The sequence below is a fragment of the Poecilia reticulata genome, chromosome 9 (genome assembly GCF_904066995.2).
Source record: "Poecilia reticulata chromosome 9, P_reticulata-male-v2, whole genome shotgun sequence".
NCBI lineage: Eukaryota > Metazoa > Chordata > Actinopteri > Cyprinodontiformes > Poeciliidae > Poecilia > Poecilia reticulata.
Genome location: NC_088838.1, coordinates 334,626 through 347,380, shown reverse-complemented (window position 1 = coordinate 347,380; position 12,755 = coordinate 334,626). Strand labels below are relative to the sequence as shown.

At 40.9% G+C, this 12,755-nt stretch overlaps 1 protein-coding gene across 5 annotated transcripts in view; it reads left to right on the top strand.

Moving 5' to 3' along the window:
- The window catches only part of abca2 (ATP-binding cassette, sub-family A (ABC1), member 2), a 154,602-nt gene that overhangs the window by 70,135 nt on the left and 71,712 nt on the right, over positions 1 to 12,755 (top strand). For all 5 annotated transcript variants that reach the window (XM_081611158.1, XM_081611157.1, XM_081611156.1 and 2 more), the window contains exons 14-16: positions 755 to 928; positions 1,741 to 1,843; positions 9,496 to 9,610. In XM_081611158.1, the coding sequence (XP_081467284.1) occupies positions 755 to 928; positions 1,741 to 1,843; positions 9,496 to 9,610 (392 nt within the window). The remainder of the gene's footprint in view (positions 1 to 754; positions 929 to 1,740; positions 1,844 to 9,495; positions 9,611 to 12,755) is intronic.

Genomic DNA, 12,755 nt, shown 5'->3' with positions numbered 1-12,755 from the left:
AGACTATTCTTTACATGCCGTTCATAGCCGCGCTGCCGCGGTAGAAACTAGTGAAACCTGATACGTAGGTATGATTCATTTAATGCTATGCAATGAGAAAAATAACTCAAAACTACTCATTCTTTTTCTTTTCTCGCTCTCTGTCGGCTTTACGATACATGCAGACTCGTTGCTATAGCAACTGACAACAACGGAACTTTATGTATTAGGATTCAGCACCAAAAACACTCAAACATTACCCTACAAAGAACAGAACATTCAGCTCGTTACAGTTTCGGTTTTTAGGCTTGATGTGTATTTGCGATTATTATTAAGTGGTTTCTGACTGTGGTAGATTAGCCACCGTTGCTATTAAGCATGCTAACACAGGGTGGCTAATCAGCTTATTTAAACACTGATGATCTGTCAGTTTGTGTGTAGGGTTAGGGTATTTCTCACCTTGTTATCTAGTCATAGTGTAGACAGTTCATAGCAAAACACTGCATCACTTTTTATATGAACTTACATTTAAGTCTAGCAGAGAAATGGGGGCAGAAACTTGTGTGGGTGACATCATGCTGCAAGGGGTCTATAGTTTAAAATAACATTGGAGCTCATTTAAGAATACCCTGATATATATTGTCTATTGTGATATAGCAAAAATATATCAGGATATTAGATTTTCCTCAGATCCCCCAGCTCTAATTTGGGGTCTTTCAGTCGCCATCACAGTGATGATGGACTTCTGATGTTCTACATGTTTTTCTGTTACCAGGCGTGATTTTTCAGACCAACAAGGATGGTTCTTTGCCACCTCATGTTCTGTACAAAATAAGACAGAACTCCAGCTTCACAGAGAAGACTAATGAAATCAGAAGAGCCTACTGGCGACCTGGGCCCAACACCGGTGGGAAATTCTACTTCCTCTATGGTTTTGTGTGGATTCAGGGTAAGTCTTTTGATGCTCCTGATTGGTATTAGTTTTTCAGTCTACTTAGGTGTGCAGATGTTAGTGATGAAGTGTCAGAGCTTCTACTGCCATCATGGGAAAAACTGTGTTCATATTGAAGCTCAGACAAGTCATGGATGAGCTCAGATTAAGAAAAGCATTTTTTTATAAGTCATAAATTGCCCAAATGCTCTTCATTGATGGACTTTGTGTACAGAGGCAATGTGCTACTGTCTGAGGCTGGGCCATAAATCAAGACCTAGATCTGCACATCTGTCAGGTCAAATGTATTGTTTTCTTTGGTTTACAAAGACCAGCATTTAGAGGCAGAAAATGCTTACAAGTGTGAAAAGTGAGCTGGAAGCAGCTGTGGAGAGATGCCTGAGCCAGCGGTGGCAGAAGCACTTTTCCTTGGCAGGTCGACTTTTCTGCAGGAAGCAGTGGGAGAGAAAAGAACACAGTCTTCATCCAGACACTGCAGGCCCATTTCTTCTTTGTACATTTATTTGGATTGGAGAGAAGTTAAAAAATATTTTCTCTTTGCCTGGAAATGTTATCATGAGAAAAATATAAAGGTTTACAATAGTTTCATTATTTCAAAGCTAACCATACACATCAGTTCATATTTTGTTGTAAATATTACAGCATGACCAAAATAAGCTTCTTACAAGGCAGTACTTGCAGCCTCCTGTATTCAAATATGAGCATAGAGATTGAAATCACACACTGACAAATAAAAACACAGATTTATCCTCAAGTTGTCGTTTTTCTCCCAAGGTTAGTGTCTCTCTCTCTCTGATGTTTTCCTTTAGATATGATAGAAAGAGCCATAATCAACACATTTGTGGGTCACGATGTGGTGGAACCCGGGAACTATGTCCAGATGTTCCCCTACCCATGTTACACCAGAGATGAGTAAGTAGTGTGGTTTTTATGTCAACCTAGCACTAATGTACTTTCTATACTCTGTTTGTTGTGGCTCTTATAAGGTTAATTATCCCAGACAAAGACAAATAATCTTTAGATTTACATGTAAACATATCTTTGATCTAAATAAAAATATGGGAGTGTGTTTTATGGGGTAATTTTAATGACATAAGTCAAGAGTACACATTTTCAGCCTGAAAGCAGGACTTTATGTCTTTGTACTCAAAACTTTCTTTCAAATATTCACTGTGCTTTCTCAAATCTTTCTCCCCACTCTCAAAACTTCTCTCTGCTTAGATCAAATGTCCGCTTGCAAACCTCTTTGCTCACTTGCAAATTTTATCTGCTCTCTCTTCAAACAAAATGTACTGTCACCTGGCAACCTCTCAGCCAAAAGAATAAAAATGTTATACTAGGTGGGTTTCTTTCCTTCTAGTGCAGGGGTCAGTATCTTTTTAAATTAAAATAGCCACTTTTGCCACCATCACTACAAAATGAAGTTTGTCTACAGCTGCAAAAAAAACCCAACAAAAAAACAGTTTGATCATAATACTGCTTTTTCTTATTGGTATTGTGATCAAAAACATGTCTAATTTGTTTTTAAGAGCCACAGTACAGGTGCCAAAGAGCCGCATGTGGCTCAGGAGCCGCAGGTTGTAGACCCCTGTTCTAGGAGGTGTGCCTGTGTGGCTATCGATTGTAATACAACACATATGGTAACACCTGCTTTTCTGCGCCACCCACTGATGCAGAAACTAACTATGTCAGCTTTCTGCTCTGTGGCACAACTGAAAGTGAAACTAATCCCCAAAACAACGTTTTATCCCCCTGATAAACTGCCTAAATAGGTTATTTAGGGTTCTATATAACTATATGTTTGTGTGAATTTTGACATGTTTGTGCTATTTGTTTAGTTCGGCATTATTTTTGCCTAAAAGTGTCTCACTACCTTTCAGTGGTACACCTTGGTACAACTTCATCACATTACTGGTTCGGGTATAAAAGCACAGTGCTCTCTCTCTCACTCCCCACCTCTGTTCCCCCAGCCGCCTGATGGCAAGCCAGAATTTGCAAGGGGTGCCACGGCAACTGGTGATCATTGATTGATAGTGTTATTCAGCTTTTCAAATGTGTGATTTCAATTAAATTCAATTCAAAAATACTTTATTAATCCCAAAGGGAAATTAAATTAAATGTTGTTGTAACTCATTTATTCTTCAAGATGCAGATTGTGATGGCTGTTGACAGGAAAGATCTCCTGCAGCGGTCTGTCTGAGTAAATCTGAAGAAGCCTCTGACTGAAGATACTCTGCTTTCCCAAGACAGTGTCACGAAGAGGATGGTCAGGGTTGTCCATAATTTTCTTGATCCTATCAAGAATCCTTCTTTGCATCATCATCTCACATGGTTCCACAGTCGTCCCCAGAACAGATCCAGCCTTCTTGCTCAGGCTGTTGAGCCGTTTTAGGTCCCTGGTTCTGATGCTGCTGCCCCAACAGATGACAGCAGAAGAGATGACACTCAACAACAGACTTGTTGATCTGCAACATCTTGGTGTAAACCTGGAAGGTTAGGGTTAGCAAAACTACCATCTGTTGTTCACAAACACTGCTAATCCACCGCCCTTTTTCCTGCTGCTCTTTAAATCTGTCTGCTCAAGTAGTCAGGAAGCTTGACAGAGAGACGTTGAGTTGGGGATACAATCTAGCAGTCATGTTTCCATAAAGCACATTATGCTGCATTCCTTATACTCTTGCTGAGTTCTTGTCAGGGCTTGAAGTTCTTCCATCTTGTTATCCAACGATCTCATGTTGCCCATGGATGGTACAGATGGTTTGATCTTCCTCCTTCCCTCTCTCCTTGTTGCTGCTCTGCATCTACGATGCCTCCATTTCAACTTCTCTGGGATTTCTGGCTACAGCTGTGGTATTATGTCAGCTTTTAAAATGTTGATCATCTGTTTCCTGTTGTAAACCACTCTGTTGCTATGTTTCTGTATCATAACAAAATGGAAAAACTACAAATAATATTGCCAAAAATCAGTCCAGCAAGATTACACCATTACAGGTATAAAAAACAAAAACAAAAAAAAACAGTAACGGCTAGGGAGTTTAATAAGCGTCCACAACGGCTTCTCTTCACAAGAACGGGTTGAAAGTGAAAGACTCTCCGGATCGACTTCTACCAAATTGTCCACCTGAGGGGGACAAACCAGCTGTAAGGGAAGGACCAGGAAGAGTGGGTAAAGAAACTGGGGGCCGACCACGACGAGGTGGCTGAGCCAAGTCAACTGGATTCCCTGGTAACACATAAGCTGACTTCAAACTTTCCACCAAAATACTCTCCTGATTACCCCCAACTCCACCAAAACATCTTTTGGTCCTCTCCAAAACATGGAATATACCATCGTAAGGAGGCTGAAGTGGTGAACAGCGTGAGTCGTGGTGGATAAAACCAAGGTGCAATGGCCTTAGTGTGCCGCTGCACGTTGGCACGCTGGCAAGCCATACAGGAAGCTGCCCATATCCGTACATCTTTACGGAGTCCCAGCCACACAAACGTTTCCCCTACCAGCTTAACGGAAGCTTTGACGCCCAGATGTGAAAGGGAAAGAACTGCATCAAAAACACACTGATGCCAACTTGTAGGGCCGAGGTTTGCCAGTCGAGACATTGCAAAGAAGAGTTGCGGCACACTCATGAAAGGAGACCTCTTCTAAAGGCAAACTGGATTCAGCCGCTTTAAAGGCCAGAATATCCTGGTCGATCAGTTGGTCTGTGGCCATGGCGAGGTAATCCACACCTAAATGCACAGAAGCAACCCTTGCTCTGCACAGTCACCCACCAGATTATTCTCACTGAATGTCTGTGGTGAACTCTGAAATGGCAGACAAATGCCGTTGTTGCCGAGCCAACCACGGTTCAGAAACTTTTGCCATAGCAAAAGTGGTCAACAAAAGCAGTCAAGTCCCTGTTCTCCAACTTGAAGCGGAAATGGCGTGTCGCCAGAAAAAGGGCAAGCAGTTCCCTATATTTTTTTTCAGCATCCTGGAGCTTCCTGATAAAAAAACAGCGAGGGGTTACCAGGCCCCGTGGATGCTCACATACCATCCCAACTGCATAATCAGAGGCATCAGTTGTTAAAACCACAGGAGATGGATGGACCAAAAAGCGCAGCATTGGCCAAGACCTTTTTGGCATCATCGAATGCCTGCAAACCTCTCAGGGGTTCACTCTATATGCTGGTCCCCTTTTTCATACAAGGGGTGCATGAGGTGAGCTGCCCATGGGAAGAAATGGTTATAAAAGTTAACCATCCCCAAATATTCCTGCATGGGCTTCACTGAAGGAGGGTGGGGAAAAGCTGAAACTGCTTCAACCTTTGAAGCAGTTTCAGATAGGGGAACTGCCCCATGAGAAGACACTCTGTGTCCCAGGAACTCAACAGCAGGCAAACCAAATTGGCATTTAGCTGGGTTCACGATCAGGCTGTGCTCACTGAGCCTAACAAACAGTTGATGTGTTCTTCCGCAGAGGGACTAGCCACCAATATATCGTCCAAATAGACAAACAAAAATGGCATGGCCTGCAGGACCAAATCCATAAACCGCTGGAAAGACTGTGCTGCGCCTTTAAGACTGAAGGGCTTCCATAAAAACTCAAAAAGTCTAAAAGGAGTGATAACTGTGGTTTTGGGTACATCTAAGGGATGCATTGGAACCTGGTAGCCTGGAACTTGGTGCGATGGTAGCCTCGCACCAAGTCCACCTTAGAGAAAACGGGTGCTCCAACCAGAGGAGCAAAAAAGTCGTGAATGTGAGGAATTGGGTATCTGTTGTTACTGGTTGCGTTGTTAAGGCGTCAAATCCCCACAGGGTCGCCAACCCATGTCTGCCTTGGGAACCATGTGTAAGGGAGATGCCCATGGACTTTTGGAGCACCGTACAATGCCAAGAAGCTCCATGTTTGCAAACTCCTCATTCGCTATCGCTAATTTAGCTAAGTTCCAACCAAAACCAAAAATAGAATGGAGAACGACCGTTGATGTCTTTTTCACTTTGCCCTCTTCCCTTCACAATAAGAGCATACATTCTGGTGTGAAATATATACATTGTATCTGCCACACCAGTGTCATTTCTTTGAATACTGGCTCCCCCCAGGGCTGTGTCTTGAGCCCCCTGCCGTTTACCCTGATGACCCAGAGCAAACTAGATCCTCTCTGACTCTACTCATTCTCTTGGTCTGTTCATCTGGTTGGCATCTGGCAGGAAATTCCATAGGATGCGCTGTAAAACAGCGCATTATGTTCTACAGCACAAATGGGAGGCAAATAGTTGCCTCCCATTGGCCATTACCAAGACTGTCTTGAGACTGCTTGAAAATGCTATATAATGTTATAATAAGATATTGCTAAACATATATAATAATTATTATTTTGAGTCAGACAGGATCTGGTTTGCTCTGGGTCATCAGGGTAAACAGCAGGGGGCTCAAGACACAGCCCTGGGGGGAGCCAGTGTTCAAAGAAATGACACTGGGGGTCTTAATCACCGTGTTAACCACATGGACTAACTGAGTTCTGTCGGTGAGGAAGTCTAGTAGCCAGTTGCACAGTGGAGTATTGAGGCCCAGCGGACCAGTTTGCATACCTGATCCTGGGGGGATGATCATATTCAATGCTGAGCTAAAGTCTGTGCTTCACTTCCGTGTGCAATGACAATAAAATAAGTCCAAGTCTAAGCTACTCTAACCTGCTGCCACCCTCAGCGGCACAATTCTATTGCAATGTGGACACAGAGTGAAATGGGTCTGCTCTGCTCTGACTGTTGTATGGTGTTGAATGGATAACTATGTCAGACTGGCTGCAGTGCTGAGGAAGCAGATGAAGCTGATGGAGGCTAATGGACACTCTTGCTGCTCACTCAGGACAGTCGGGCTGTAAGCGAGCTGCAGAGCGCTGCTGCCATAAAAGTCTCCAACATCACAAAATAAGTCGTTACATTTATTATTAGTCATTGATTTGAAAGAAAAAAAAGAGGACGCTGGAAAAATTTATAAACATAGTGATGAAGTAGAAACGTTGACAACAGCTCTAATTTTGTCCTGAGCACACCCCCACGCCTCCCTCTGCTCATTCCCTCACTCAGCCATGTCTCTTGGCTCTGCCACATTTGCTGGAATTTTTCCAAATTTGCCATGGGCGGGGTTTAGCTTTCAGAGGTCAGTTACACTTTAAAGATTCATGGCATGCTTTCAAAATAATGGCTGTTGATTTTTATATTAATATCTATATATCTAGATTGTTCCTATCTGTAGGTCGATATAGATAGATATCCATCTATCTAGACAGATACATAGCCACAGAGGCACACCCACTAGAAGAAAACAAACTCGCCCAGTAAAATACTTTGATAGAGAAGGACCTCGCTGCAGCAAACAGAAAGGGGCGATGACGGACCGCCATCAGTCTCACACCTTATTTGGAAATGGGGCCATTGCACTCCGGAAGTGAAGGGGGCGCTATTTCCTATATTATCCACTGTCTCCCGTTTTTATTTTCTTTTGAAATCTGTGATATATCTTCACAGTTAGGAAAGAGTTCCACTCTGTATTTGAACTTCTCTCTTTTATTTACTTCAGCGCAGCTCACAGTTAACCAATTCTGTAGCTTTCTGCGTACTTCTAAATCTGCTCCTTAGTTGCATGTTTTTGGGTGCCTCTAGTGGTGTGGGAGTGGTAACACAAGTAGTATAATTACATTACTAAATGAAAATACCACAAGGTCTTTATTATTTATTATTAATTTTTAATTTTTTTAAAGATGTAGAGCTAATTAAATGACCTAAACAAGACCTCAAAGGGGTTCCAGTTTCTCTCGAAGGCCAACCTATTGAAACTCTGGTAAATTTTAAATAATTCCTGGACAGTCAGCTCAACTTTGCAGAGAACACTGACTATATTTTTAAAAACTGTTCTCAGAGACCATCTTTTAAGAAGACCTAGTGATCTTGGGGTTACTCAACCAGAGGTTGTGTACAAGACAATGTTGAGTGTTTTAACTTTTCATCCCCTCGGCTCGTTTGGTCACATGAGCTGCAGACTATCAGGTAAACTTTTAAGAATACTTTTAATGGCAGATAAAATAACAGGTAAATAGTGGTGAAACCAAAAACAACTCTGTCTCAACTGTTTGCTGAAAGAACATGGAAGACGTAATAAATATATTGGCAGAGAGCATCCATTGTTTTTCGTCAGTTTGAACCTCTAAGCTCATGAAGGTGTTACTGTGTTCCTCTGGCAACTAAGAACATTGCTTAGAAGTCACTTATTGATGGTGTAATTATTATTCTTAACCAAACTTAACATTTACCTATAGAATGCTAAGTGTTTTACTCTATGAATAAATTGTTGATATTGTAATTCTATGAATGTGTTTTATTGTTTTGGAGTCTAAGGAAAATTTCCACCACAATAGATTAAATTGTGTTTCATATTATTTTTTACTATGTATAAGACACTACCAACAATAATTCTCTCAGAATAATATGGCACTGTAAAAGCAAAAATGAATTTTTCCTTGTATCTGTTTAACAACCCAGGTTGTAACACCCAGATTTGCTTTTCTTCTGTGAACCTAATTCATTTGCTCGTTATTGACTTTTGCTCAATTAAGTTTCTTACATATACATTGTAAATAGTATTTTATTATAGTTGATCATGTTGCTTTTCATATCTCCTTATTTCTTTTATTCCTCTTATAATTGATTGTTTATAATATACAAAGGTCTTGTTTATGTCATTTAATTAGCTCTACATCATCAAGAAACTAAAAAATTATCGTCTTTTAGTGGAGAATTTATTTTATACTGTGCCAGTAATGCAGGAATTAATAGTAAATGATGAAGACTGCTATTCTCATTTAGTGATATACTGTAGTTATATTAGTTGTGTTACCACCCCCACACCAATAGAGGCAGTAGTACACCCTAAAGATGCAACTAAGGAGCAGATTTAGAAGTACACAGAAAACTACAGAATTTGCTAAGAATTGTGAGCTGCGCTGAAGAAAATAAGAGACGAGTTTAAATACATGCTGAGAGTGAAACTCCATCCTAAAATGAAGATATATCACAGATTTCAAAAGAAAATAAAAACGGGAGACTGTGGATAATATAGGAAATAGCGCCCCCTTCACTTCCGGATTTTAAAATAAGGTATGAGACTACCAGTGGTCCATTCCTGCCCCTTTCTGTTTGCTGCAGCGAGGTGTACTTGCTTTTATTCCATTGGCTGAGAGGTCGCCAGGCGATGGTACTTTTTGCTTTGAGAGAGCAGAAAAGAATTTACGAGTGAGCAGAGATGTTTGCGAGCGGAGATTTGATCCGAGCAGAGACAAGTTTTGAGTGCGAGAATGATTTGAGAAAGCACAGTGAATATTTTAAAAAGAGCACATGTTATTAGTACAAGCAATACAAGTTTTGAAGAAAGCCATGAAGTCCTGTTTCCAGACTGAAAATGTGTGCTCTCGACAGTAAAATTCATCCAGTTTTTGAAACTTTTTAGTTTTGCTCTTATGAAATTAAAGCTCTGCCATTTGAGATGAAGTGTGGTCTAATGTTGTCTCCTTTCTGTTCCCTTTAGTTTCCTGTTTGTGATTGAGCACATGATGCCCCTCTGCATGGTGATATCCTGGGTATATTCCGTAGCTATGATGATTCAGCACATAGTAGCAGAGAAAGAACATCGGCTCAAAGAGGTCAGACTGTTGACTATTGTCGCCATGGTTTCATGTCAGGCTAGTTGTGATTTATCCTCACTGATCTCTGCTTGTATTTTATTATTTGGAGTTTTTATTTATCATCACACAGACTGATTTAATTTGTATTGCATCACGTGTAGCAAGCGATGGCATAGTTAGTTATACTAACTTTAATCGGATTACTGATTACTCCTTGAAAAAGTAACTTAGATTACTGACTACTTGATTTGGAAAGTAACCAAGTTACATTAAAAGTAACTTTTTTAGTTACTTTCAGCAGCTGCTAACAACAACTCTCTGCCACCTGTGAAAATTACATTGATCTTTGCTGATAATTAGTTATTTTATAATGGTAACATCAACAATGTGTCTCCACTTATGGATGAACTGAAGGGGAGATTGTTTAATAGTTACAACAGTACAAAAAATCTTTAGTAATTTGTGTGTTCCAGTCTTGTCTGGAGTATTGTCTATATACAGGATTTTACCTCCCCCCCCCCCTTCCTGCCCCAGCCTCCAGGTTCTGTGTTACGGCTTTGCGTTTGGTGTCAGAGCGCAGAGCTCCTGCTGCGGCTCCACAACTCAGATGTCCCGCTACACAGATTTGTGACACTTATCTTAATATTAATAATTATAATGGAGTTTAGTTGCAGAACTTTACGGACACATTCATTCGTGGCTGTTTTCACATTTATTGTGCTGTTCATAATAGTCTTGATGTTTGTAGTTTTCTGGAGCGCAATGCGAAGCTCGACCTCATTGACAGGTAATATATTAACATTAACAAAGACACAGCAGGACAGATCTGAAGTGGGTCCATAGATGGACTCACCAGGGGGCGGAGGTGGGCAAGAAACAGTATCTCCAAGGTCTTCATCAGGTGAGACTTCAATGCCACCGGCCTGTAGCTGTTGAGGTCTTTTGGGTGTGGGGTCTTTGGCACTGGTACCACGCAGGATGTCTTCCACAGATGTGGGACTTTCCCTAACCTCAAGCTGAGATTAAAGATGTACCCAGTCACATCACACAACTCATCTGCACAGGTCTTGAGAAACCTTGAGCTGATGCCATCTGGACCTGCAGCCTTCCTGGTCTTTATCTTCCTGAGCTCACTTCTTACCTGGAGTGCTGTGAATGTCTGGCTGGATTGGGGGTGGGGAGGGTTGTGCTGGAATGTATGTCAGCAGGAGAGATGTTTGGAGGCAGCTGTGTGGCCAAGATCATCCAGCATTTTTAGCTGGGTCCACTCAGAATAGATCTCAACGTCACATCCAAATGCTGTCTTTGAAAGATAAGTGCAAGAGTGCTGTCAGCATTGCTGCAGAGATTAAAGAGGTGGGAGGTCAGCCTGTCAGTGCTCAGACCATGCGCCACTCTACATCAACTTGATCTACATGGCTATCACTCCAGAAGGAAGCCTCTTCAGACGTCTGCACACAAGAAAGCCCACCATCAGTTTGCTGAAGACATGTCAACAAAGGACATGGATTACTGGAACCAGGTCCTGTGGTCTGATGAGACCAAGATTAATTTGTTTGGTTCGGATGGTCTAAAGCAGTGTTTCTCAACCTTTTTCGGGCCAGCGTCCCCCTAGCTTTTTTCCAGGTCCCTCACCGCCTACCACTTTTATTTTTCAGTGGAAAAACAAAAGTTCCAGGTCCTTTTAATGCCATACAAATATGAGACAGAAACATGGATTATATCTTTATATAGACCTGTCTATTGATTATAGATTAATAGTTGTACTGGACAGAAATTACAAAGAACAAATCTGGTTCTTAATCAAATCCTAATGAGTCAAATTGAAAGTGTCATGGAGTCATCAGCCTCATGACATTAACACTGACATGAAAAATAATATTGAAGAAATAAATATATCAAATCTAATTAAAAACATAAATAAGTGATCAGTTCTTTACTGTTATGGTCTGTAAGATATATTTATCCTCAGTACTAGATGTGGTCTCAACAAACCCATGACACTTCAACAATATTATTTTACATTTTATCTGGAAATAGTGTCTGTTTATTCTTGCCATACATTCTTCTGTATTAATTATTGCTCTAAAGGTCTTGCCATACCAGTTTATTCCTCTGTATTTACTTTAGTTTCTTAGTTTATTCTTGCATTTTGTTCTTCATTCATTTCCATTTAGTTTCATTTGATTAGTTTTATCCTCTCTTGGTTTATTGCTGTGTCCACATTAGTTTATTTCCTGTTGCTACATTTATTTTATCGTTTATTGACCATCAGTAATCTTCACTCATCACCTGCTGCGCCGCCTAATCGTCATGTGTTTCACATCATGTGTTGATTTTTTTTCACTGTTCAGCGTCGGATTCTCTGTTTTTATGCCATAATTCACATCTAGTTCGTCGCTCCGTTTTATGTCCCGCTTCTCCAGTTTCAGAGTTTTGCGCAATGTGCGTGTCGTTTTTTTTTTCTTTTTCTTTTTTAACCCCCTAAGGTGCAGAGCGGTCGGGAAACATATCGATGGGGAAAAGGCAGACTGACATCAATCTTTTAAAACAACAGAAACAATTTCTGCATTCTGATTATTGAAATTTAAAAGTGCTGTGTTGTTCTATCACCCCGTTTCATACCGGACCACTTACAGCTCCGGTATTAACGCTATAAAATGAATGCTCTCTATCGTGGTATCACACATGGAGGGATTTCTTTATTTCTTTATTTAAATGGGTTCATTTTTCAGAGGGATACACAGTGAGGGTATCGTAATTTTAGTAATTACATGTTTATAAGAGCGATTTTCTGTTGTCCTTCCATGGAAGCGGTCAGCTTTCAAACGGAAATAAAACACTTTTTAATATAAGTTGCTGCTTAACATGATCACAGAACTGCCAAAACGTATGTACAAAAATACCAGACAAAGTGAATCACAGCAACGTCATCAGCCGGTGTAACGCTGAACTGATGTGGTGAAGCTACCAGGAGCAGGAGAACGGAGCTGCGCCAAGAAGCTAACAAACACTGAATAGAAGAAGAAGAGCTGCCAGGCATGCAATCATGCAGCCAGGCATGATTTAATGTTACACAATACAGTTTTACCAAGTTGCTCAAAGTCTAAACTGGTATTGTTGTGCATTTAAGGTGTAAAGTTTACCTTCGACCAAACGCCCC